This window comes from Topomyia yanbarensis, chromosome 3, assembly GCF_030247195.1.
Source record: "Topomyia yanbarensis strain Yona2022 chromosome 3, ASM3024719v1, whole genome shotgun sequence".
NCBI lineage: Eukaryota > Metazoa > Arthropoda > Insecta > Diptera > Culicidae > Topomyia > Topomyia yanbarensis.
In genome coordinates this window covers 267,945,697-267,972,472 of record NC_080672.1, presented here as the reverse complement: position 1 = coordinate 267,972,472, position 26,776 = coordinate 267,945,697, and the positions used below count along the sequence as shown (strand labels likewise).

At 40.8% G+C, this 26,776-nt stretch overlaps 3 protein-coding genes across 8 annotated transcripts in view; 2 read left to right on the top strand and 1 right to left on the bottom strand.

Moving 5' to 3' along the window:
* The first annotated feature begins 1,040 nt into the window (after positions 1–1,040).
* LOC131693755 (SANT and BTB domain regulator of class switch recombination) lies at positions 1,041–5,595 on the top strand. Of its 3 annotated transcripts, none has more exons than XM_058981876.1 (4): positions 1,041–1,179; positions 1,240–1,845; positions 1,919–2,846; positions 2,894–5,595. In XM_058981876.1, the coding sequence occupies exons 1-4, from the start codon at positions 1,136–1,138 to the stop codon at positions 3,563–3,565; spliced, it is 2,250 nt and encodes a 749-aa protein (XP_058837859.1). In that variant the 5' UTR covers positions 1,041–1,135; the 3' UTR covers positions 3,566–5,595. The 3 variants fall into 3 exon arrangements, with proteins under 3 accessions (XP_058837859.1, XP_058837858.1, XP_058837857.1); XM_058981875.1 differs by having other exon boundaries at positions 1,237–1,845; XM_058981874.1 differs by having other exon boundaries at positions 1,041–1,845.
* A 1,639-nt stretch (positions 5,596–7,234) lies between these two features.
* On the bottom strand, positions 7,235–10,237 carry LOC131693757 (ubiquitin-conjugating enzyme E2-22 kDa). Its single transcript, XM_058981882.1, has 3 exons — positions 9,614–10,237; positions 7,972–8,124; positions 7,235–7,909 (listed from the first exon to the last, which is right to left on the bottom strand). The coding sequence occupies exons 1-3, from the start codon at positions 9,674–9,676 to the stop codon at positions 7,526–7,528; spliced, it is 600 nt and encodes a 199-aa protein (XP_058837865.1). The 5' UTR covers positions 9,677–10,237; the 3' UTR covers positions 7,235–7,525.
* The window catches only part of LOC131693756 (ribose-phosphate pyrophosphokinase 1), a 29,855-nt gene continuing 12,192 nt past the window's right edge, over positions 9,114–26,776 (top strand). The window contains exons 1-2 of one of the 4 annotated variants that reach the window (XM_058981879.1): positions 9,114–9,253; positions 22,341–22,575. In XM_058981879.1, the coding sequence (XP_058837862.1) occupies positions 9,202–9,253; positions 22,341–22,575 (287 nt within the window). In that variant the 5' untranslated portion in view covers positions 9,114–9,201. Of the gene's footprint in view, positions 9,254–22,064; positions 22,211–22,266; positions 22,576–26,776 lie in introns of those variants that run through there. The other 3 variants (XM_058981877.1, XM_058981880.1, XM_058981881.1) reach the window with 3 other exon arrangements.

Genomic DNA, 26,776 nt, shown 5'->3' with positions numbered 1-26,776 from the left:
ACCGATTAAAACAGATCGATCGCAATGATGAGATGCAGTCTAGATGCAGTTCTATTTTTCGAGCACTTTTTTGGATCAGATTTAAAACAGCTCGACCATTCTGTTTTAAATTTTCCACATTAAATCATTGAATGGGAAAAAAATCCGATAAAGCTGATTTTCGATGTTTTTTTTCCAACTCAGGAAACGTGAAAATAAAATTTAGTTTTAAAATAAAGAAATATTTTGACAGTCTTTATTTGACACTATCGGAAGCGTTTGACATATTTAATTTCACAACAAATGATGCCCTGTCAGAAAAAATGAATACATGTTTTCCCACAGGGTTATTTTTATTTGACATAAACACCATCCAATCAACGACACGACCTGAAACTTAATGAAATATTTTGAAGAAAAAAGTGTCCGAGTCATTTACCGCCAGTTACCAGTACATCGAGTAACCCTTTGGTAAGGTCGGAAAATAAATTTCTTTAACAACACTTCTTTGTTTACCTATAATTTTCAGCTGCTTTCATAGCAACCATGTTATTCGTTGTAAATAAAGGAGCAAACTTTTTTTTTCTATTTGAATGGTAATAAGGCTCTCAAGTTGATTTTTACCGCTACCGTTGAACGCACTGCCTGTTGTTATGTCGTTGACATAACTCTGCATATTTTTGTTTCTCAGTGTCAGAGATGCCAGGTACTTTTTTCAAATGTCTGCAACAATAATTTTAAATGTCTGGGAAGAACAAAAATGTCAGGAAAGCTAGTGTAACCAAAAGCCTTTATATTCAAAAATCTGCAAATATCTGCAACAAAACTAAAAAATCTGCAAATATCTGCAACCAAACTAGAAAATCTGCAAATATCTGCGTCATCGAAAAAATCTGCAGCTTAAATTAAAAGTCTGCGAATTTGCAGACTTGTCTGCAAATCTGGCATCTCTGCTCAGTGTAGAGGTATACAGCGAATACTCACACTGTCGCATATCCACAGGGCTAGTTGATTTTGAATGTCGTTCCAGCGGAAATAGTTACCGTTGCTATGACAATATCACGTTTTCATTTCATTATTGTAAACTGTTTATATTTTAAAGAGAATCTTTTTAAAAATTTGAGTGTTTAAGGCAAGAAAAACGTAATTAGAATCAATGACTGAGCATCAAGATCATAACCGAGGCGAATCAATTTCGATGCATGATTTTTTGGAATTTTTAAAAATTACTTGTCAAGTTAACGATTCTTTTAACAGCAGCAAGAAAAATCCTCCATTCGACTACAACCAACTAGCAAAGAACGAGCTGATTAGTCATGTTAACAATGGGTTACCAAATGGGCCTAGTAATATCACTGGAGCACCGCTAGCTCGACATCAGGCAACCAAAAAAGATAGCAATGACGGTACAGCACAAAAGAAAATTTTCAAAAAGAAAGCACTTTCGCAAAGTAAACCACAGAAAAGTAGACAAGAGACGGTCGATGTTCCCAAGCGGAATCTAGATGCATTGTTAAATGAAAAGCTGGATGAAGTGCTTAACGAAGGTATTCTTGATTCAGTGCTACCGTTCATCTGCCCGTCTAATTCAAATTCTAGTGGACATGGGTATAGTAAAGGAACGAATTCAAAATCATCGCAACACCCTATTGTGCAAATAACTTCTGGTGTTGGAGGTGCATCAAAAATAGTACCAAATGGAGGCGAAGCGTCTTCGGATCTTCATGGTTGCGGAAGTTCTAAAAAAACTAGCCTTTCGGGTGTTGCGGATGCACCGCATAACTTTCTAATTGCAAGCAGTACTACGAATAAGGCAAGAAGGAAATCATCCGTTTCACAAATGACTATCTCCGATAATCGATCAGAGTGAGTTAACAACACAATAAAACGTAACGAACCAGTCGTTTTGTTTTTATTGACATGTTTAATTCTATTTCAGGCCTGAAGTCATCATCCACGTATGTGACGAAGTCAAAGGAACATCTAGGGACTTTTCTTGTCCTCAAAAACTCCTTGTCACAAAGATGGGTTACTTTGGAGATGTAACAGCTGGTCAACGGTTGGAGGACATGGACATATCTGTACACTGCGATTTGCAGATATTTGAATGGCTTATGAAATGGGTGAAGAAAGAATCCGTATCTCAAGATGATTGGCCTATGCTTGATCCATCCAACGTAGTGCCAATTTTAGTATCAGCTAGCTTTCTACAAATGGAGCCATTGCTGTTAGATTGTCTGTCTTTTTGCCATGCTCGGTTAAACGAAGTCGTAAGAGCATCTGCAAACTTGGCATGCCTGAATGATAGCATTATAACTCGATTAGCAGCAATGTTCACAAATCTAGAGCTGGAAATGGTTAAAGATAAGAAGGATCGAATCGCGCCTCGTATCTGGACAAAATTAATTCAAAGCCTCTGTGAGATTGAACCGCAAGCACTCAGAGGTCACTACGCTACATTAGTTGGCATGTTTCGCTGCTTGCGATGCGGTAAATTCTTAACCCAAACCGTTAGTACATTCATACATTGTGTTCCCCAAAACATACGTCTAAATCGCTGGGGTCAACTCATCAGTTCACACGTTAAGGACCCTGCGTGGAACATTACCAGTTATGTGGCTAGTCTACATAAGGAACTGCGTTCTTGGCGTAAAGTATACTGGCGGCTTTGGGGGCATTGTCATTTTTTGTATTGTGCTATATGCGATACCCACTTTGCTGTGTATCAAATGCTTTGGTGCCAGTATCATCCAGAACAACCGCAGTTTTTAGGACCTGCCGCAGAGGGGAGAGTTCCTGGGCCTGCTGGAAGATATCCGTGCTGCGGGAAACAGGCATATAGATACGAGACGCTTCCAGCACCAACGGTAAGATTAGAACTAAACACAAATGATTACTAAACGTATTGTTTCAGGGTTGTCAATTTCGCGAGCACACAGTCCAAGCTGATACGGATCGTGATCGTGCTATCCTACAGCTTGCCATGCAGGCAGCCGAAGGAGGATGTTTATATGAAACTGCTCCGTTTAAGCCACCTAACACTGTTAATGACCCGTGGTGGAACGGCATTGGGATTTTGCCTCACCGTTCCAGACAAGGTTTGCTCCCAACGTTCCATGTAGACGGTGATGTACAACCAAGCCGCTCTACTCGAAAATTCGTCACTCGGCAGCTGTCCCAATCAGTGGCTGAATCTGACACTGAATCCGAATCGGAGGATGTTGATAAATCTGGTACCATCTTGAGTCACTCCTCCAGTAGCAGTAGCGACGGAGGTGAATCCGAATATAGCAGCCCCATGTCGTTTCATCCCAAAAACGTCAAACATAAGCCAAAATTATCGTACGGTCGCCAATGGGCTGGTGACATGTCAGCTCGCAGTAATCAAGACAATCAGCGAGAGTATGAAGAACGTGCTATGAAGCAGATTATTGCGATGGTCGGAAAGAAGACGGGTGGCGAGCAGAATCAGCAGTTTGTAACCTACCAGCAGGGTGGTACGTATGTGAAGATCGAGGCTGACTGGCGGGAATCTATCAAGCAAAAAACCTTAGCGAATGTAAAGGTTAAAACAGGGATCAAATGATGATTGTTAATTGATTTGCGTGAACGATCAAAAGAAAAATCAGTTTAGGGTTATAAATTTATGATTTGAAGATAAATTATTGTTGTAGTTCAAGCGCTAAAATCGACATTACGAGTGGTACATTTAATGCACTACGCTTCCTTTGGAGGGTAATTGAGCAGTTGTATACTGCATGCTTAGATCATCTGATGGGGAGCTTTATCACCGTCGCCTTCTCATAATCGCGTATTTGTCCTGTTTTATGGGATTCCCTATCTACTTTACATTTTTGACATTTAAAATATCTGACACCTGACATGAATATTGGTAACAATTTATTTTCTGTGCCATAAAATGTGGTACCTAGCTATAAGGGACTTCCGTAAATACGGAACACCGAGTAATGTATAGAGCTCTGTTTTGGTACTACGGATTCGAAATAGCAGAATAATGTTGAGTGGACCAATGCGCAAATGTGAGTAATCTCGCAGGATGGAAGCCCCTGAAGTTAACTTTCATCGATATATGAACGAAACCAAGTTATCCATGTGTATCTAGCTTGGCTGTTGCGTTACCACGGTCGAAACAAACGGATAGAACCATGCAAATGCCATCGACCCGCTGACGAATATATTGTTAAGAACAGCAGTTTGGTAATCTTCGATCGTTTATGTTCAGAAAGCAAACTATCCAGTTTATAAAACCTTTGTAAATATTCAAACGAATATTTGATAAAACACCGACCATGCAATTGTAATAATTCATACATACTTACGTCCGCGATTTTGCCTACATGAAACAACCCCAGTAGTTCAGTAAATGTAGCATCTTTAAACTTCCAAACGCGGTCTCAAACATTAACCCACCACTCGCGCGATCATGAAACGGTCACGTCCGGAAGTCTTACCTCGGTCCTACCAGTCTGGACTAATGTCCTCAGTTGAACTAATCAAAAAAGTGACGCTCATATTCACTAAACATCACATTCCATGGTGACATGACCTGGAACACTAGTGATATGGGGAAACGGACTCTCTTCTACAATATGTACCATACATTAAAAATTGAGCATCAGACTCACGGTTCGCGCGCGATCAAACACGCTACATCATTATAAAATCGAAATTATATACGCAAAGTCACATACACGTGACAAATACGTTAATATACAAATGCTAGAGCCCTTCGCGACCATCCACGGCACCTACACCCGCGATCTCGTAAACATGATGACATCCCGGTGATAAAATGAATGTCTCAGCTCCTATAAATTTTCAAACGCTGTCTCAAGCGTGAACCTAAAAACTCCCGCGGTCGCACGATCATGAATCGGTCACTTCCGGATGTTTCTATCCTTGACATCAGCAGACTAGGTCCATGCCTTCAATTGGATCAATTGAAAAAAGAAAGCTCTCATATCCACTGGACACCACGTTACATGGCGACATGACCGAGGACTAGTGATATGGGGTAACTTACTCCCTGTCAGAATGTGAATTGTACACCGAAAACTAACAATCAGAATGAAGGTCCGCGTGACTATCCAAGAACGCACGCGTATATAGGAATGACCACACGGTTACAAAATCCAGCCTTGTGCACGCGAAGTCACATGAACGCGAGCACATGTGACAAACACATTAACATACGAACGCTTAGGCCTTTCGCGATTAATAGCGCACACCTACGTTCGAGATCGCGCAAACTTCATAACACCCCGGTAATAAGGAAAACGTTTTAGCACTTACGAAGTTTCAAACACTGTCTCAAACGCGAACCTACAAAGGTCCGTTTTCGCGCGCTCATGAATCGGTGACGTCCGGAAACCATTACTCTCTGTCCTAATAACTTAGGTCCATACATTCAGTAGGACCAATAACAAAATAAAGCTCATATCCACTAGACAACACGTTCCATGGCGACATCACCGGTAACTCTAGTGATATGGAAGATCTCACTCTCTTCTTGCGTCTTAGCCGTACACCAAAAATAAAGTATTAGATTCACGGTCCGCGCGCGATTATCCAAGAATACACGCGAATATGCAAAAGGCACACGGTTATGAAATAGAATTTATACACGCGAAGTTACATACATGTTAGCACACGCGACATAGAAACGCACACGCGATCGAACACGTTAACGTACAAATGCTCGATCTCTTCGCGATAATACACGCGATCGCGAGTCCCTACGCCCGCACATACCTAAACCGTACAATATCACATTCAGAATCACGGTCCGCTACAATTGGTCTAAAGCAGTGTTTTATTGGGCGCTATTGCCTGTCTCGTCTGCAAATTGTAGTATGTGATTCTGACGGGGAGCCCTTCCGAGAACCCAGCTCTATAGCTCCAGTAGGACAACTCTCGAAAAAAAAAGAATCTTTGTTAAAACACCGTCGCCATACAAGCATATCCTAACTATGTGTATAATTATGTCGGCTGTTTTGAAATCTATACTGTCGTTGTCGTGCTATATTATGACAAATGCATTTTCGCGTAATAGGCGCACCAGTGAGCAATACAATGAATGCAAACAGTGATAATCCTTTAAGTTCCGACCGACTTTGGAAATAAAGCTGAGATTATAGCTGAGCAAACGTTAGCTTAACATCTAGCAAGACGCCGAGGTCGCTAACGTGATCTATGGATCATTTGCTCATCGATTTTGTAGTCGTAAAATATCGGATTAGTTATGCGGTGTAAGGTGATAACTTGACATTTCCAAATGCTGACTATGAGTTATTGTAGGATCATATGAAGCCATCTACCGGTCTATGTGGTAAACAATTATCTATGATAATGACCCTAAGTATACATCTCGGTTCGTTAAACAGGGGCTTTTTTGATCAGATGGTTTATGTTCTTCCATGATCTGCACACCGCCCAGACCAAAAGTTAATAGAAATCTGTGGAACGACGTGGAAAGCACGTCAAAGCGAGGAAATGCAAAAGTCTGAATGACCATGGTTTGAAGCTAGCTGTTAATTCTAATGGAGCGATATTGTAAGCTGGCTGAAAGCGTTCCCCGTTGTGTAGACAGTTTTCAAGCAAACATGTTTCCCCACTAAATACTAAACAGCTATGAACCATTTGTCTTGATCTAAATCTAAATAAACAGCAATTTTAAAATATGTGCTAATTCTGTGTCCAGGACCCATTTAACTTCCTTGTTAATTTCATTCATATAATTACAGATTTCGTCTAATACCATGTCATACGATTTATTTTCATGTACCCACTAACAGTACACTACACAATTCTGTGTCCACCACTGTATTTACCAGTAGTTTATCTTAGTTAACGCATTGTTGCTGTGCTGCCATGCGGCTCCACCAGACAAGACGTGTGCAATTGTATCGCAATCGTAAGCACTCTAGCTACAAACTTACATAAAAATTGATTATTTTCAGTCGTTTTCCTCTTATATCTGGAAACTAGCTTTGTGCAGTTAAGCGGTTGCTGCATTGAGCCCCTTAGATGTGAAATAGTGTTCATGAATAATGTTTTCTCATTTTAGCTCAAATGTATTTTATTTGTATTTTAACTTATTCAATTTACATTATACATAACAGCATTTATCAAAACTTGGCTCAAACTAGATGATTGTGTTGATGATTACAGTAGGAAATCAAAGCAGAACGAAAGTTCAATGGAAGTGTCAGCTCTACCAAATAAACACTTAAAATGAGTAGAAAACACCTGGTTTATCTGTTTCATTATAATAATACGATATCACCATTCCTCTGCAATAGCTCATGTTCTTAAGTGTTTACTGACGTTTGTCTTTTTATAAAAATGTTGAGTGTTGTCATTAAGTTTTTACATGCGCTTATTTTTCGTTTTTCGTCGATGCTTCAATAACTTTGTTTTAAAAACGTGCTGTTTCATCAACGTGGACAAGTTGAACGACAAAATAAAAATAACATGGTTAGGAAATTTAAAGACAAGAATTTATCGCATACGGAAATTGATTAAACTAACTAAATAGTTGTTCGGACGCGCGCTCAAGATGCCAATTGTGCCGCGACAGAGCAGCACGTGCTTCGTAATCGGCCACACCCATATCGCGCAATCGTTGCACTTTCTGGTCAAAATCAACATTCCGACAGGGACCACCGGCATACACGTTAGTCCAGTGTTTGGCGGTGAGGATAAACATCTCGTGGTTATCTTTGTACTGCGTAGCCACTACAGCATCCTGTGGATCATCCGGTTCAGCTGCAGCCAATAACGCCTGCAGCGACAGTAGCACCGTCCGTAGCGTCATTGCGGCGGCCCAGTTGTCCTTCAAAATATCCAAACAGATCGCTCCCGTCACGGATGAAATGTTCGGATGCCAAATTTTTGTGATGAATTTAACCTTTTTGGAGATAACAGAAAACACATGAAAACAATATTGGCGTAAGAAAATAGTGGGTTTACCTTCGGTGGGTTAAAGGGATATGTTTCGGGTACTTTGATTTCGAGTAAAAACTTGCCACCTTCATAAGGCGTATCTGGTGGGCCAGCAATCTCTCCACGCAACTCGGTAAAATTATCGTTGACTATATCCAATTTGATGGAACACTGGACGATCTGGAATGCAAATTAAGTTTTAGTTTGACACGCAATGATTGGCATACCACGTTTAAGTTTGTTTATAACCCTCCCGGAACTTGTGTTCCGCTACCATATTCCAAAATCTGTTTAAAATGCGGCAGATAACAAAGAAATCTAAATGTATCCCTACTAACCATCAATGATTAAGACCAACGCTACAAAGCATTAAGCCATACATTACAATGTCAAACCACATTTGTATATCAATCTCAAATGAAACGAACTTAGCAGAAATTAGGCAAGAATCATAATTCGATCTGATGACAGAAAACTGTAAAAATGTATAATTCTTGTGTTACTGGTGCTACAGTATCCAGCAATAGTTTCGAAGTTTTGTTTAAGATCATCAAAATCTAAATTATTATTGGGACACCAACCGTCTTCACTTAGATTTTACTAACAAACCCGACAAATGTGACACTAGCTAGAGTCAGGTAGGTATATAGTTGTAATAGATTCTTTCTGGGACTGCCTGCGACAAACCCATCCTATTAACTTTTCTCTTTTACAATATACTGCTCATACTCATAATCGCGCATTTGTCCCATGTTCTATTCACCTGGAACATATTTAGAAGAATACTAAGAATACTACCTATAATCGTAAGTTAATCAGTGTGGATAGAGAATCTCGTAGAACATGAGACTGACTACTAAGCAAAGTCTCATGCTCGGTACTGTGCAAAAACACATTGATGGTTGATTGCATTGCAGTTCGATGTTTCCTAAAGGCTCAAGCTAAATATATAAACTATTTAGTAGTTAAATAAGCATTCATTGATAACCCTTGAATTCAAATTTCATTGCTAACTCATACTGCACAATAAAAAGCTGTGTACATTTCAATGCGCTTGTAACATCGATCGAACCAAGATTATCAGTAATGCATCTGTATTTCAGTTTGCACTGGAATGTAAACTTTCGAAGTTTTGCTCTCATTTTCCCTAGATTTCAGTTGAGTGTAGTGGGCCACTGAATTCTAGTGATTTGCAGCTGCAGTTACAGCGGCTTTGCAGGCATAATTTTGATACGTGAGTAAAGGAAGCTAAACAAAATGGGCAGCTGCGTTAACCAATCAAGTGACTCGGAAACCGAATTCGAGCAAGGTAGTTATTCTGATTTTGTAGTTTACATATATACTAGACATAAGATGCAAAACAATACAGTTTTATCATAACAAAACCAGAATTATCTAAATATTCCATTGATTTATGATGAAAAATAATACTATCTACATAAGAACAAGTAAAGTGCGTTTACATAAAATTATATACATTATAAATTTAAAAAAATAAGATTTCTCCTACTCATTTTCTGCACACACGGACACAACTCCCAAAAATAGATAACGTTGACATCTGTCATCCATTCTCTACGAAATGCGAAACGAAACTTTATAGATTATGCAATTATTTTGTGAACCCCGATGATATTGAACAAAATCTAATCTTCATACAATGACTTACCTCTTCACTTTTAAGAACTTCTTTGAATTCTCTCTTGATGCGGGATACTGCCATATTCGCCATTTTACCTTCGTGTCCTGCCAAATGTTGTTGCCTGATCGCAAGAAAGAACTGCGGAACAGTTGTATTGGCTAGCCGCTTTGCTGTCTATGAAACCACCAAACTTCGATGAAAATAACTCAGTGGAAGCTCGAAACAACGCAATTTCCCGATGAGCTGGTAAGTTTTTGAGCCAGCAAAAACACAAGCGGGTTGAAAATTTTTCTCTGTTCAAAACAAGCGCCCTTGTTTTTAACTTTTTTGTGCTGCTTCCTTTCCGTGAAAAGGTCTAAAGGTTTGTTCTTTGTGGGTGCTCCGTCACTCGCGAATATCGCAATCGCACACAGACGCACTCGATGCGAATTTTATGCTACGTAGTGGTGTGACGGAAGTTATTTGCCTACTGTTTAAATAATGAATCTACCGCACTCGCTTATTCTCAGTACTATAAAAAGTCAATCGAATAATTCACTTAGGTATGACGAACATCACTAATCGATTAAATTTAGCTACAGTTGAAGTAACGGAAAGAAATAATTTCTATGAGATTTTGTTATGCTGAAGGGATTTTCAACATTAAGATGTTTGCTTCAGAGATGCCAGGTACTTTTTTCAAATGTCTGCAATAATAATTTTAAAAGTCTGGGAAGAACAAAAAATGTCTGGATAGCTAGTGTAACCAAAAGCCTTTATATTCAAAAATCTGCAAATATCTGCAACAAAACTAAAAAATCTGCAAATATCTGCAACCAAACTAGAAAATCTGCAAATATCTGCGTCATCGAAAAAATCTGCAGCCTAAATTAAAAGTCTGCGAATTTGCAGACTTGTCTGCAAATCTGGCATCTCTGGTTTGCTTTGTTCTAGAGAAGCGTCGCTTTGCCTATTTATTTTGACGTTGATGAAAGAGGGGTGTCCATTCATGTCGAACAGTATTGCACCGTTTATCCAACTTGTGTGATAATGGGACAGGACTTGTGGATAGAAAAAAAACAATGTTAACCGATTTCTTCACTTGGATGAAAACCGGTTTTCTTTGAAAACCAGTTTCCGGCTCATTAGTCTCCAGCAACCCGAAAACTGGTTTTCTACGAAAATCGGTTTTCATCCAGTGAAGAAATTGTCCGATAGAGTTCTATGAAAATCATTTCACACACACTATTGAGAGGGGGTTGTTTTTCTCCAGCTGTCATATGGCCTGTGTTAAGCCAAAGAGGACCAAGCGCCATTTTGAGGCACTTCATCCAAAATCGCTTTAACATCCAATGTAACACCAGGAACTCTAAGATATATTATGTTTTGGGAGCTCAAATAGCAAACGAAAGCAAGCAAGTGTTCTTTGACTTTCTACGTAAATGGTAAGTTATCGAAAAATGAATTTTGGTACGAAAAATACACGAAAAAAATTATGGCGCTTAGCTCGGTTTGGCTTAACGCAGGCCATATGTAAAACTCAACCAAATTAAATGTGTGAAGAAGCCTAGGGGCAGATCACTCTAAGAATGTATAACAAATTTGCATCAAATTTAAAAAATGCATTCAATTTCCATTTTTGCATCAGCTTTGCACTGCCTCGCAAAAAAGTTTGTTTAACAAACGTCCTACGCTGATCCACTTTGTTCGACGTTTTGTTAAATGTATGGCTAGTTTTTCTGTAGGGTTTTGACGTCTTACACGCAACGCAAACCACATTGCAGGCAACGCAAAAACATTGCACGCAACGCAAAATACATTATGAATTTCTATTTTGATGGAAATAAATGCATTTAATTTCGCTGATTTTTAAAAATGCATCACAAGTGATCTGCCCCTAGGAAGAAGCTCGTCTAAACTATTCATATTGAGAGATTCACTGAAACTTACACGCCGCAACAACTTTTTTAAATGCCGTTGTAAGGTTGCCAGTAAATTAGTTAGCACTTGTATTTACTATTTGCGCTTGAAATTAAGTATGTAGCGGCAGTAATAAGCCTCCCATTTTGGTTTAAACGCAAGAACAGTTTTTAAAACAGAATTTGATTGTTAAGGTCATGTTCAGGAACGTTTTATTTTGTATAGGAGTGTCAAAGTAGAACTGAAACTAAAACATTCACATCCCCAGCAGAGCGTTTTGTTTTGTAATTTCGAACAGTTTTGTTCTAAAATTTATAACTGTTATACGACGCTGTTATATTTGTTGCTGATTTTAAAACACGGTTAGAACTGTGTTTTAAATACATGGAGAGCATTTAGCACAGACACTTAGACCCGATAAACTGGGAAAAAATAAATTTGAATGCAGTAACTGAAGTGAATAGAACACCCGCTAAAACTGCTGCTGGGGACAGCAAGATCTAGTTTTGAAATTTTGAGTTTTATATTATAGAACTGTCAAAATTTTGAATTTAGAACTGAAACACTCCTGAACATGCCCTAAGTTCAACTCATTTAACCAATTTTATCAATTCTTTAATCTAAAAAGTACTTTTGAATTATACTGAACGTGGTGATTTTGGTACCACTTGCATATGGTATAAACAATCTCCACAAAACGTTGCATAACGCAGGGCTCTTTTTGGAACAACATGTGTTATTATTCAGCCCTTCGTTATGCAAAATCGCGATATTATGACAGATGGGCTAAGCGCGGTGTTTCATGGAGCGCGGCCGTTCCTTTCAATTGGGAAAGGCCGCGTGGAATTTTGGGCAAATGCGCTAATAGTGGTGTTGAAATGCTCTACGCCGCTGCAAAACTTATTCCGAATGCGTACAATACTAGTTGGTCAGGTCGAGGGGCAGTTCACTCCCCATTTAAAGTGAATTGAAAATGCCCAATTGAAAAAATACATGAGAAATGCTTCAATACACCTTAATACATTTAATGCGCCGAAAATACACTAATGTACTAAAAATACGTTACTTCTGGAAGAATTTTTCAATATGTCGAAAATACGCTAATACACAAAAATACGTTAGTACCGAAAATATTTTTCAATGCGTCGATAACAATCCAATTGGTCAAGTAATCACAAATATTACATTAATTTCATGGTGAATGAAACTAATTCAGTATATTTCTTATTATGGCATAGCGTATGTTTTTTCAAGCTAGATTGTTTACTTTTCTCGGAATTGGGACTCCCAGCAAACGAATTCAGAATCGGTGAATCGTTAGGATGACATGCAGGCAGGAATCAATCAGAATTCTTGTTACTTTGACTCAGAGGAACAATCCCATAATCTTTGAAGAAAACAAACATCCCGCAAATTTGAAAATACTCACAGGGGCGTGAACATAGGTAAATCCGAAACTTCCTACCAGCATCAGTAGGAAATTTTTTGTCAAGAATTTGCTCGTTTTAATGACATAAGCAATGGTTTAATGTTTGCCCTAAATAGTGAAGCTCTGAAATCTTGCATGTTCGAAGTTTACATTGCGACGGATCATTTTGTTTAGATTAATAGGTTAACCTGCATTATAAATCAACACTCGTTGGGGGAATAGATTCGATTCTATTCCCCCAACGAGTGTTGATTTATAATGCAGGTTAACCTATTATGCTCGATGGATGGATTGAGAATGAAAAACACAAGCTCACCTGGGTTCAATTCCCAACCCCGCACATAGGGTTAGATTTTTCCAAAAGAGGCGAATAACCCTAAGGTTAAAACCACTTTAATCAACATAATAAAAAAAATTATACAAAGCACAAGAATTACAAGTTGCTTCTGATCAACTTGCAGGAAGCAGTTCAGCAGTAACTCTAAGTCCAGTTGGAATTCCAGCTGGATTTTGTCATAATTCAGGCTCCGGTGACACAACCGAGTCTAGTATAACCAGCAGGAATTTCGGCTGATTTTACTGAGAAGCATCTCAATTTTTTGACCAAACTAAAGACAAATGTTGCTTCAATTACATGTTCATCAGCCTTGGTACAGTAATAGAAGCATATCTGGTGAATCTCTCCGCTTCCTGCTTCTCATGTCATTACCAAATTGATGATTTCTTTAACATACGTCTACTGGAAATCACCAGTAGAAGCAAACTGAAGAAGTCACTAATTCTCTAAAAAAAATAAATTTGGCATAATGCTTAATTATACGTCAATCATGAAAAATCACTATTAATTCCATTGGTACTAATTTTATTATTTGCATTTATGAAATTATTCTATTTGCATTCCACAACAATATTTAAACGTTAAAATTCTGTAACATACGGCTTCAATTGATTATTCAACAAAAATACAATAATTGCATACAAGTGTACGTTTTAGTACACTACGTATGGGTCAGGTTCCATCGTGAACGACCGAAAAGTTATTTCCGATTTACTTTCCTCCACCTGTGACAGGTGGAGGAAAACAAATCGTTGAACACACTAATACAGTTACAGATTGTCAAGTACTCTATATAGGGGCAGATCACTCTAGGAATGGATCGGTTTTAAAATCATTGAAATAAGCGTATTGTTCGGATTGGGAAGAATACACGTCCTGATAGCAGCTTACACGCAGCTTCAAAGATTTTCGTTTGCTTCTTCCGCGCTTTTCCGAAACAAATTCTTCTTTTTTATATGTGTCCGTACTGTTTTGTCTTGCAAATCTGTGATAACTAGCATAGACTAGCCAATTAACCGTACTGTTAGCTTTAGTATCTAGTTTAATCACAAATTCACTCCTTTAACTAGTATTTAAGTAATTGTAGAAATAAGTTTTAATTGCTGACTATATTATTTTATAGAGCTTTCAGATCTTCGACCACTTAACTCCTCGTGTGAAATCTATGCTCCATCTGACAGTCCAGCACACGAGGGTATGTTCTGACGTTTGCGAAACTGACATTTATGTTTGCTCGAATTGACAGCACCGGGTGGTACTGAACTGAACTCATCTGTCTGTTGAACGAATCTGCCCTGTGGTTTCGTAACATTCCCCTGCCCGTGAAGTTCCGGACCGTCTCCAGGTGTCTGAAGATCCAGGAGTGCTAGCTTTACTGCAGGTCTATTGATTACTCCATTCTTCGTCTGTACAGCTACTCGCCGAACTTGTCCATCTGGTACCTTAATAACGTCCACGATCTTACCCCTTAACCAACCGTTCCGTTTACTCTCCTCCACAACGATGACTAGGTCTCCTGCTTTCAACGGTTTAGTAGGTTCAAACCACTTTGTACGCCTGGTTAAAGTTGGTAGGTACTCTCGAATCCAGCGGGCCCAGAAGTGGTTTACCAAGCATTGTGCGAGACGCCAGCTGTCTCGCAAGGCACTTCCTTCCACCTTTGTTGATGTTTCCGGTTGTGCAACGCCCTTTGTACCGAACAACAGGAAGTGATTTGGCGTCAGTGACTCTTCTTCCATCGACTCAAGCGGAATGTATGTCAATGGCCTAGAGTTGACAATCGACTCGGCTTCTGCAACTACTGTTTCCAAAACTTCGTCACTAGGATGCTGTGGATGGTCTGCGATGACAGACATAGCGGTTTTTACTGAGCGCACCATGCGCTCCCAAGCGCCGCCCATGTGAGGCGCCGAAGGCGGATTGAAACACCAGCTCGTCTTACTGTTGGTAAATGTAATCGCACAATTCTCCTGGATCTCCTGCATCTGTTTCTCAAGAATGTTGCTCGCTCCCACGAAGTTAGTCCCGTTGTCACTGTAGAAGGTTTCTGGAGAACCACGGCGAGCCACAAATCGTCTGATGGCCATTACGCACGACTGGGTAGAGAGACTATGTACTACCTCTAAATGTACAGCGCGTATCGTGAGGCAAGTGAATAACGCCACCCATCTTTTCACCAGGTTTCGACCTTGTTTGACCTGTATTGGCCCGAAATAGTCTACGCCAGTGTGCGTAAATGGTCGAATCATTCCAGTGACGCGAGCGGCCGGTAGGGACGCCATCATAGGTGGTGCTGGAACAGCATTTCTAACGCGACAGGTAACACACTGTTTCGATACCTGACGAATTAGCACTCGTAGCCCAGGTATAAAGAACCGTTGGCGCATCTCGTTGCAAACTGTCTCCCCATTTCCGTGGAGGAATTTCCGATGGTAGTTTTCCGCTAGAAGATGAACAGCGAAGTGCTTCCTTGGTAATATAATTGGGAACTTTGCATCATACACCACGGGAGGTGCTTCGCAGATCCTACTGTTCATCCGAATAATGCCTGTTTCATCTAAGAATACTGATAGTCGGTACAGTGAGCTGGACTTCGGGATGGGTGGTGAGCTTGTCGAATCCCCTAGGTTACGCCGCAGAATCGCGTACTCGTCTGGATAGGTTTCAACTTGTACCTGTTGCCAAATTAGGTTTTCAGCCTCGCATAACTCCTTCTGCACTAGAATACTGGACTGCGATCCCTTTCCACCCTTGAACTTGCACACGGCTCGTAACACGTAGGCCGTCGCTCTCAGTAAACGATTCCAACTTGAGAATCTAGAAACATCCATCAGTGGTTGCGGCATCATACCATGATAAAGAAATACGGTACGTAGTTCAGCTTCTACATCCATCCTGTTCGGCTTGGGTTCTGACGGCCACCGATCCCGCGCGTTGAATAAGAACTCCGGTGCATTGTACCACGGCCCATTCGGGTCGAAACTTGGTCCATCTTTCCACTTCGTGGCCGCATCAGCAATGTTCATTTTCGATGGCACATAATTCCACTCATCTACGCTCGTTGAACTGAGAATCTCTCCTACACGGAACGCAACAAATTGATGATATCGTCGAGCGTCAGATCGTAGCCAGTACAGAACGGTTGTTGAATCTGTCCAGAAGTATCGTTCAGTTATCTGGATATCCAGGGAGCTCAACACTAAGCCCATCAACCTTGTTCCGATCATCGCCGCTTGTAGCTCTAGACGCGGGATGGATAGTGGTTTCAACGGAGCGACCTTCGTTTTTGCAGCTACTAGAATACATCTGGGTCTACCGATATCGTTGAGTCGAAAATATAAGGCAGCCGCACAGGCCACTTCGCTGGCGTCCACGAATAGATGGGCTTCTACATCTTTGAGAGCGGAAATGTTGACCCCCTTGAAGAAACAACGAGGCACCCTCACTGCATCTAGATGCTGCATGTTCTGACACCAATGCCTCCACTTACCATGCAATTCTTCTGTGATGAGATCATCCCAGTCTGTTCCACTTCTCCATATCTGCTGCATGAGAATTTTCCCATGTACGACGAAGTGTGCAATCAGTCCTAGTGGGTCGAAGAGTGACATTACAGTTCGCAAGACTTGGCGTTTAGTTGGTGTACTTCCACTTTCGATTAGTGCTTTAATTTCTTCCTTCATGCTGTTCAGGCCAAAGCAGAAGACATCCTCTGTTGGTTTCCAGATCAAACCTAGCACCCGTTCCGAATCAAGCGATTTGTCCAGCTTCATGGATATTTGCTGACGTGCTTCCGGCTCTCCGATTTTTTCTAAGACTCGGACTGAATTTGAGGCGAAGTTACGAATTTCGAAACCTGCTTGCGAATGGACGTATTTCACTTCGGTGATTAATCGGACAGCTTCCTCTTCCGTGTCTACACTGTCCAGAAAGTCATCCACGTAGTGGTTCTCGGTGATAGCTCTTGCCACTCTCGGAAAGGAATCAGCAAACTCTGTTGCGTTTCTGTTTTTTACAAACTGTGCTAGACTTGGCGAGCAGGTTGCGCCGAAGGTGGCCACATCCATGACGAAAATTTGGGGTTCTAATTCTGGATGCAGCCGAAAAAGGAACCGTTGTGACTGCTTGTCTTCATCTCGTATCCTGATCTGATGGAACATCTCTTTTATGTCCCCCACCATTGCTATGTTCCCTTGCCTGAAGCGCAGCAGTACCGATATCAGATCCACTAGAAGATCCGGACTTTTTAACAGCATGTCGTTGAATGATACGCCTGCCACACGTGCTTTAGCGTCCCATATCAGCCGTAGCTTGCTCGGTTTTTTCGGGTTCTGTACTATTCCCAACGGTAAGTACCAGACCTTTGTCGGGTCAGTAGATCGCAGTTCGTTTGGCGTAATACGATGGGCGTATCCCTTCGATTCGTACTCTACAATCTGCTCTTTCACCCGTTGTTCGAGAATCGGGTCCTTACTTAACCTTCTTTCCAACGCTTTCAATCGCCGAAGTGCCATCGGGTAGCTGTCCGGAAAGCAGAACTGGTCATACTTCCATAACAGCCCTATCTCGAAGGCACCGTCCACGCGCCGGGTTGTAGCTTCCATAATCTGTCGTACTCGCTTGTCTTCTTCAGCTTCAGGTTTAACTGTCACGCTGGACTCTTCAACTGCGAAGAATTGTTTCATCCATTGATGCAGCTCATGATTTTTCATCTTTTCTGTTAGATGTAAATTCAACTGCACTATCGAATTGCCGCTCTTGTCGTTTTTCCCGAAGATACACCAACCCAGACGCGTTTTTGTAGCTACTGGTTCGTTATCTCTTCCCTCGCGCGTTCGCAACGCAGTTAGTAGCCGAATATGTTCGATGCCAATGATGATACCTGGAGTCGCATCCGTGTAACTTTGAACCGGAAGACCCTTTAGGTGTTGATAGCTACGTGCTAGATTGTCGTAGCACATCGTCTGCGCAGGTAACTGTTGAACTGTTCTCACATTGTGGAGTTTAAACTTCTTGCTATTCCCGCAGATAACCACGCTAATACGCTGAGATTCCTTTTCCTCCCTCGAGATATTTCCAGTCCAACTCAAACAGAAGCCGTCATTTGGACCCTCGATGCCTAATAACGACGCAATATTGCGTTCAAGAAGAGTAGAACTCGACCCGTCATCCAGGAACGCATAGGTACTGACTTGCTTACCATTCCCGTGTATAGTGACCGGCAAATATCGGAATAACGAATATGACATCGAACTGTGTAAATTTTGATGTACAACAATATTCGTATTCCCTGCTCCGCTCGTTGTATCCGCTTTTCCCGAACCGTTTGCTGAGTGCAGAAGGTTATTGTGGTATATTCTACAACCATTTATACCACACTCCTTTTTGGTTCGACATGGCCATTTCCGATGTGGTACAAGGCAACCCCTACACAGTTTTTTCTGCTTCACGACTTCCCATCTACCGTCGATATCGAGCGCCTTGAACTGCTTGCAGTTTGCGATTTCGTGACCGGTTCTAGCGCAATACATACAAGTATTCTATTCCCGCTCCCCTGTTGCCATATTTTTCCCAGCGAATTCACTATTCCTCTCCTGCGGCCCCTCAGAGTGTGTGTACAGCTTCGGTTTCTCTTTTCCCGGTTTGATGGGTTTCGAGTTCATACTGAGCGCTTCGACTGGAAGCGTAACATCTGAAGCCATTATCACTAACTCAGACATGAACGCGCTGAAGGTCGCCAGGTTGACGCAGGTGCTTTTATTTTTGTAGTAGGACCACTGCATTTTAATTTGCGGTGGTAGTTTCTCGACTAGCTCGTGAAGCAGCGTAGGATTCCACAAATGATCAGAAAGATTAGCAACACACATGTGATCCACTACATTTTGTACAGCGAGACCGAAATTTATTTGCGACTGCAAGTTGTCAGTCTTCGGAGAGGGAACTGTTCGTAGCTTTTGGAGGAGAGAGTGTATCAGAATTTCTGGTCGACCATACAAGCGCCGTAATATGTCAATTACGAAAGGCACCGACTGCGGCATCAGCAACCGGCTTCTAACTGCTTCCAACGCATTCCCCTTCAAACAACGCTGTAGTCGCGCTAAGTTCTCCGAATCAGTGTATCCACATGTTTCCGTAGAGTTACAGAATGAGCTATAGAATAGCGGCCAATCTTGAGGGTCGCCTGAAAAGATTGGCAACTCTCGCGGCATAACTTGTCTCGCAGCCATTTGCTCGCTAGATGGCCCGCTTCGAACTGGTATAGCAGGCTGTTGTTGAGGCCGTTGGTCAATGGAGGGAGCACCGAATGGTCCGGCTGGCATCGGTAGTTGGTTACCCGGAATCACGAACTGAGGTGCAGTACTACTAGACACAGGTGGTACCAACGCATTCGTACTTACTAACACACCCCCATTATTGAAATACGTTCCTTCTCTCTGCGTTGAAACCGGGATATGATTTATATTTAACGATTGCATTCCATTCACGGTGGTACTGGCGATATTGCTATTGATCCACGTTGGTTGACAAATGGAACTTAACGTTGGTCGGGAGTGTACTAAAGGCACTGATAAACTCGGATGTTGGAAAGTAGCTGAACACCCTCCAACCGGGTAACCCTGACTACCAGTGAGAAATGACATTGATGGGTTAGTTTCAACGTACGGAGGGGCGACGATACTGTTATGTGTCGGAATATTTGTAGTGTGCAGTTGATTCAGCACTGAGGTTGTTGTCGAGAATGTGGGATTATAGTTAGATATAGGCGTATACCCATAGTTGAGGGAGGATACTTGTGGTACGCTTTTACCTACTATGCTATCGTGAAACACTGGCCTACTACTAGAGGAATATATGACAATGTTATCACCACATTCCGATGCCCTACTCATGAGTATGGAGGGGATGCTGCTTACTATTGCCTCTGGTACTTGGTTACGACCCGATAAAGGGGGAAGGTCGATAACCGAAGGCGGAGCACTATTGTTGATCTTCCGCGATCCACTGTTGTTATTTATCGCAACAAGTTTATTGACTCCGACGTAGGAGTTGCATCTAGTCACCAATGACGAACTTACCAGAGGGAACGTCTAAAATAATTTCGGTGTGGGATACGAAGTCACCTTTTGATCTTACTGGAACTGGACCTTCAGGTGTACTCATTGCTACGGAGCACTTTACCGAACTTGGTGTAGAAGTTGACACAGGGCTCGAGGTTGCAAGAGCAGGAACGTTTGACGCCTTCGGGCTGGAGGTGATGAGAGCTGGGGTTATAGACTGCTGAACTGTTTCTGTAACTACGGTTCTCGGCAAGGTGCTACTGGATGACACTACTTTCACTCGACGTGCTGTGTCGACTTCCTGCTTTCCAAGCCACGACCGTACCTTATCTAAACTAGCTCGACTGCTCAGTCTTGATGTCCTACTGGCTCCATCCTCTGAATTTTCCTCATCTGCGAGAAGTTTATACTTCTTCTTTAGAAACTTCTCCTCCTCATCCGCTAGCTTTTTCCTGGTTGCAGCTTGAGCTGCTTCTTCTTCCAGAATTCTTCGCATTCTCATGGCCTTCTCTTCCTCGATCATCCTTAGATTGAGGTCAATTCTAGACGAGTGCTTGCTAGAAGACATACGACTGACCGACTGCAACATTGAATCTTCTTCCCGGCACTGCTCGCATTTCCAACTGCGATTAACCTCGGCGATGGAATCCGTCACTCCCGCACACCCAAAGTGGATCCACGTCTCACAGGAGTCGCATCCGACTAAATTATCCGCCGAGTCCGGTCGATCACACTTGGCACAATGTTTCGTCAAATCCATCTCCTTCTTCCAGGAACTGTGTTCTCCAGAAAATCTTTGAAGATTGTTCGGATTGGGAAGAATACACGTCCTGATAGCAGCTTACACGCAGCTTCAAAGATTTTCGTTTGCTTCTTCCGCGCTTTTCCGAAACAAATTCTTCTTTTTTATGTGTCCGTACTGTTTTGTCTTGCAAATCTGTGATAACTAGCATAGACTAGCCAATTAACCGTACTGTTAGCTTTAGTATCTAGTTTAATCACAAATTCACTCCTTTAACTAGTATTTAAGTAATTGTAGAAATAAGTTTTAATTGCTGACTATATTATTTTATAGAGCTTTCAGATCTTCGACCACTTAACTCCTCGTGTGAAATCTATGCTCCATCTGACAGTCCAGCACACGAGGGTATGTTCTGACGTTTGCGCAACTGACATTTATGTTTGCTCGAATTGACAGCACCGGGTGGTACTGAACTGAACTCATCTGTCTGTTGAACGAATCTGCCCTGTGGTTTCGTAACACGTATTAATCTATTATAGTTTTTATTTACCTGGATGTTTTCAGCTATCAAGCTAGAACAACCAACCTGGTTGTTCTAAACAAATATTTATTGAATTTCCGTTCAAATGAAACGCAAAACAAAAATATATGTGTGCAATATATTTGCCATGATTTGATCTCTGTGATGCGTTGAAATGTGGCACGCCAAGAAGTCGATGATTGGATGTAGCAGTGAGGATCGATGCACAGAATAAAACCAAAAAATGACAAATTATTCTGCTAAATGAGTATTACAGAGAAGTTTATGAAATACCCATCACACAATTTGGGTCGAAAACAGAATAGCTTCATATAAAATAAAGATTGTTAAAAAAGTGCGTTTCTATCCTCAATGTGGTCAATGTAGGGTCATTACCCTGTAGGAATTGTTTATCATGATTTCGATGAAGCAGCAAATACCTGTCGAAACGGTGTATGTGAAATCGGTGTAACACAATTTCCTACACATAAACATAAACGTCAAAGTGAAACTGGTTATCAAAAAACATCATCGCCTTCATCCACATGGTTTCATATACCAGTAACTGTCATCGCCTCCACTAATCAAACATACTTTGCAGTCGTATTCTCCGTCATTGCACGACCACCAGTTTATAAGGTATCCCGTTTTGTTTAAGCCTGTGTGCCAGCCTCTATATTCCCATCCACAAACAGCCATCTATACCTAAACAGTCTACCATACAAATCGACCGATGGCGAGCTCTGCTCTTATTTAATTGATACCGTAGATTGTGTGATGCCAGTCAGATCGTCAAATCCTATTCGCGCCAGAAGTCTCATTCGCAACAACTTGGAGAAGTCAAGCAGTAACGTCCAGCAGCAGCAGCTCCTGCAGTCCAGAATGCCCAACATCAAGGTCTTCTCCGGTTCGTCTCATCCGGATCTAGCGTCGCGCATCGTGGACCGCCTCGGGATCGACCTTGGGAAGGTGGTTACGAAAAAGTTCAGCAATTTGGAAACATGGTAAGTTTTTTTTGCACTTGCCTTGCTTTTATTTCGCGTTATCGATTAAACAAAATAACCAAGCCGAATTGAGGAAAATTGTTTGGTAATCGTTCCCGTTTTCTTGGGGGCAAATCATAAACTAAAATGGCAGAGACTTTAAAAATAAAATTCACTTAACCTTGAAGTGTGAGCTCTTTCCTAACCGCAATGTAGTGTACTTCTATACATTAGTTTACGGGGAACCAGGAATGTGAACGGCGGTAGAGTTTATGAATATTTTAAAGAGAAATGATTCCCTAATTACATTTGTTTCTCTTTAAATTTAATTTTTCACTGTTTGAATTGTATACATATAGATGCCAGTTGCTGGGATTTTGTTGTTAGCCTCTGAAAATTGCCATATTTTCGTTTATAATAATAACATTTACTTGAAATGTTTAATCAGCTGAGTACAATAGTTATTCAGTGAAATCAATCCAATATTGATATACCGTTTCGATTGGAGTGGGAGTGATTTATTTTTTCTCGATGGTTAACCTTTGGTGGCAAGCCACAATTGCAGTTTATAAATACATATTCTCTACAATACATTACTTGATTCTGAATATTGGGCTTATTTTGACTGGCGTTTTTTAGTCCATTCTCCAAGCTAAAAAGTTAGTAAATTAATTTGAAGTTGCACACAATCGATTCGATGTTTTGGTGCCTCGTAATATGTCGCAAAGCAGGTAGTACATACTTAATATTGTTCATAAGAAATACTGGTTGTCTTCAGCACAGAACCAGCCGACATGATTCTACACATGGACTTCTAATAAAATTGTCAGAATGTGCTCCAACAATCATTCATCATCGTGTATCGAAACGAGTTCGCTTGCACCTCCACAGCTTTATCTGCGTACCGTGCGTACTGCGACAGGATTGTTTTCATTAATCAAATTGTTGCTGCGGATGTAAAGGTGGAACAACAAAATCACATGTTGCTGAAGCCGGATCGACGCCGAGGAGCGACAGCTCATGCTGCGGTGATCGTGGCCATGTTACGCGAACATGCAGATATTTTACGATTGTTTGGGTTGCGCGTCAGGTGAATGAAAAGGGAAGCACGTGTTTGTGCGTTCATTCTACTCGATTTAAGCTAGCGTAATTGGTATCATTGTGTTCGTAAGCTATTAATGCGTGACCATCTACTTCGATTCGGCCGGTGTAATCGTTTCCGAACATAATGGGATAACGAAATTGTACCATGTGAAATAAAAGGTTAGGTATTTACCTCGAAAAAAATTCTCCATCGATTCAAAATCCAAAAATTTAATGCAATGCTTTTACAAAATAATGTATGTTATAATTGTATATTTACCTTTTAAAAGAACTAATGAATTTTGCAAACATGTTTTGCGGATTCTTGTAATTTTCTATCATTGCAATACAAAAAACTCGCAATCAGGTCTAGTTACGAAGCATAAAGATGTGGATTAACGTACAATTCCACCCTGCAGCTGAGTAATAAACCAAAGAAATTCTTTTAAAAGACTTCTAGCGCTTTAGAGGAATCAACGTTGCGTTGCGAAGCACAGTGCTATTCGTAGATTGCATACTAACGATTATCATGTTGCCCATAGGTTGTTTAACTTATCGTACTTGTGAGATTAATGATCGGGAATGAACTTTTGAGTTCAGTACCAATATGTACTTATGGGTTTTTCGATTGATGGGCGCCGGTGTAGTGGAGTGCACTGGTCTCGCACTATTTTTTCACTTTCGAGCAGAAGTGCAAAAAATTGGGTATCCAATCCAATTGACACTTCTGTTCGAAAGTGCAAAACCAGTGCACTCCACTACACCGGTGCACTGCCATCGAAAACGGCATTAGGATAGGGTAGGAAATGTTGATGTAGTACCTACTTAAAGAAGGCCACCGATGATGGGGATCAACAGTGGGATGATTAGTATCCGAGTACAGGTATACTCAGAGCAAAAATATATTTGGTTATGTCTTTCTTGTGTTTAAAGTCTAGATAGTCGACCATTGAGAGTGATCTACTTTTCCCCAAACTACAGTAATTTGAACTCCAAACAGAGGGCTGTGGGAGTATTGCTTAAATTATAAGCTCTTCTGCTATCTATAATCGTTTGAGAATTGGGTAGTTGGACCACAAGATGATCTTAGCTATATGCACGAAAGTCGTTCGCGATCGATTTCCGAAAATTTTATTCGCTCAACTTGAACTCCAGACAGCCGATCATCGGGAGTGTTTACTTCTTAATTATAACGGGAGTGTTGCTTCTACCTTATACTCGTGCGACCGCGCTTGGTTGCAATTTCGTTATTGATCTGATTGATATAACTGAATCCGTCACGGTAAATAGCGAGAAAATGTCTCTATCGATTTTTTTTTTCAAATATTTTTACGGAAGGAAAACTAGCAAAAGAGAAAATTATATTAATCGAGGGTTGTATACAAACCGATCCTACAAAAGAAAGCCAAGAAATAATTTTGAGCTGCCTAAAATAACCATCAACTGTACCGAAAGATACACTCTGCATGACGAATACAATAGCAGTCTCACGCGCGCGTCGTTTGACCCCCTTCCCTGTCAGCATATGATCACAGATCCTAGCCGATCTTCACTTACACCACTCCCGCTCGAAGCGAACTGAGACAGGCTCCAATTCGTCAACCTGTCGAAGTGAATGAACTGACAGCGGTTGGGGATAGAGCCCGACCCAGTTCCGAGTCTAAGCGGCATAAGGTGATCTCTATCCCAGTTGGTAAGGCGTAGGAGTCGCACGATAATTCAATAAGTTTTTTTTTTTTAAAATAAGGCATGTATGACCGAAAAAGTAAACAATCGCCGAAAGGGTGATACTATCATTAAATTGCTACAGATTTGCCGAAAAAGCCTTATGGACAGCGTCGTATGATTCTTGGGCCCGAAAAAAGACCTATGTGAAAGGTCTTATAATTTTAAAAAGGTGCATTCTACATTAGCACTAAACATTTGATGTTTTTAGTATTATTTTCCTAAAGAGCATATTCCTTGGACTATATTGGCATAATTGTTCCATCAAAACACATACATATTTTCAAACAGGGATTTGTTTTAGGTACATGAAACTATCCTGGGGTGGCATTACGCATCTCGAAACGAATGGTTTATTGTAAGCAAGCTTGTATGAAAAAGTCGATTCGAAGTGGTTCCGGTTGTACGTCATTTCGCGGAATACCATTTCCCGGTATACCATATTCCGGAAAACCATATCCCAGAATGTACTATTTCCCGGAAAACCATTTCCCGGAATGTACCATTTCCCAGAAAACCATTTCTCGGAATGTACCATTTCCCGGAAAAACCATTTCCCAGAATGTTCTATTTCCCGGAAAACCATTTCCCGGAATACCATTTCCCGGAAAATAAATTAAACCACGTACCTTGCCACCACTCATTTTGATTACACTTGCTACGCAGCAAATGTCAAACAAACTACGAAATTCTCTCTATTTTAGAACACAAAAAGTAGTTTGGAATTTTATTGATTTTAAATGTAAGTTAGAATAACATATCAACAATGCTTCAGATATATTTATTTTGGTATTTTTTATGGATTGTGCATCTAAAAAAACCGGTTTTTCTTTTTTATACATGCATGCTTCCTTGTCGTTATTTTTGGCATGTTTTTGATTTATATGTACTTTCTATTTCTATGTAGTTTCACATTCTTTTAAGTACTCTTTCAAAATATTCTTGGTGTTTTATTGGATTTAAGTACTAGTGGTCCTAACATGCCTTCCCCATAGAAAATTTGACAGTTCATAAATTTCACAGTCGACCGACGAAAACGGGTGCTTCGAGGTCGATAGAATAATTAAACGACCAAGTTGGGTGTCGTCGGTGGACAATTTTCGTCACCGTATTAATCGCCAGATTTAATCTGTGTGAATCTGGTTCCAGTTTTAAACTATCAACTAATCGATCGATTTAATCGGTTGTCGCGTTGGCTGACGTCCATGTTAAACCCCCATAAGAGTCGGTGCAACAATCGACCGATCAATTGGTGGCATAGTCGGCCGATTGTGCCGACGCAAACCGATTTAGTCGGTGGGAAAATCGGGAGGATTTTCTATGGGGTTATAACTTTTTGAATTATAATTGTTATTCTATGAGCTTATTCGCCTTCTTTTGGAGATGAGTAAATCATGAAAAATAATGAATTTGT

What these genes read in the sequence shown, in the direction of transcription:
- LOC131693755 (XM_058981874.1), top strand. Translation starts at nt 1,136, where the DNA reads ATGACTGAGCATCAAGATCATAACCGAGGCGAATCAATTTCGATGCAT. An exon ending in ATCTCCGATAATCGATCAGA is followed by an intron (nt 1,846 to 1,918) that starts GTGAGTTAACAA and finishes ATTCTATTTCAG; the next exon opens with GCCTGAAGTCATCATCCACG. An exon ending in AGACGCTTCCAGCACCAACG is followed by an intron (nt 2,847 to 2,893) that starts GTAAGATTAGAA and finishes GTATTGTTTCAG; the next exon opens with GGTTGTCAATTTCGCGAGCA.
- LOC131693757 (XM_058981882.1), bottom strand. Translation starts at nt 9,676, where the DNA reads ATGGCGAATATGGCAGTATCCCGCATCAAGAGAGAATTCAAAGAAGTT. An exon ending in AAGTTCTTAAAAGTGAAGAG is followed by an intron (nt 8,125 to 9,613) that starts GTAAGTCATTGT and finishes TTTGCATTCCAG; the next exon opens with ATCGTCCAGTGTTCCATCAA. An exon ending in ATCCCTTTAACCCACCGAAG is followed by an intron (nt 7,910 to 7,971) that starts GTAAACCCACTA and finishes ATCTCCAAAAAG; the next exon opens with GTTAAATTCATCACAAAAAT.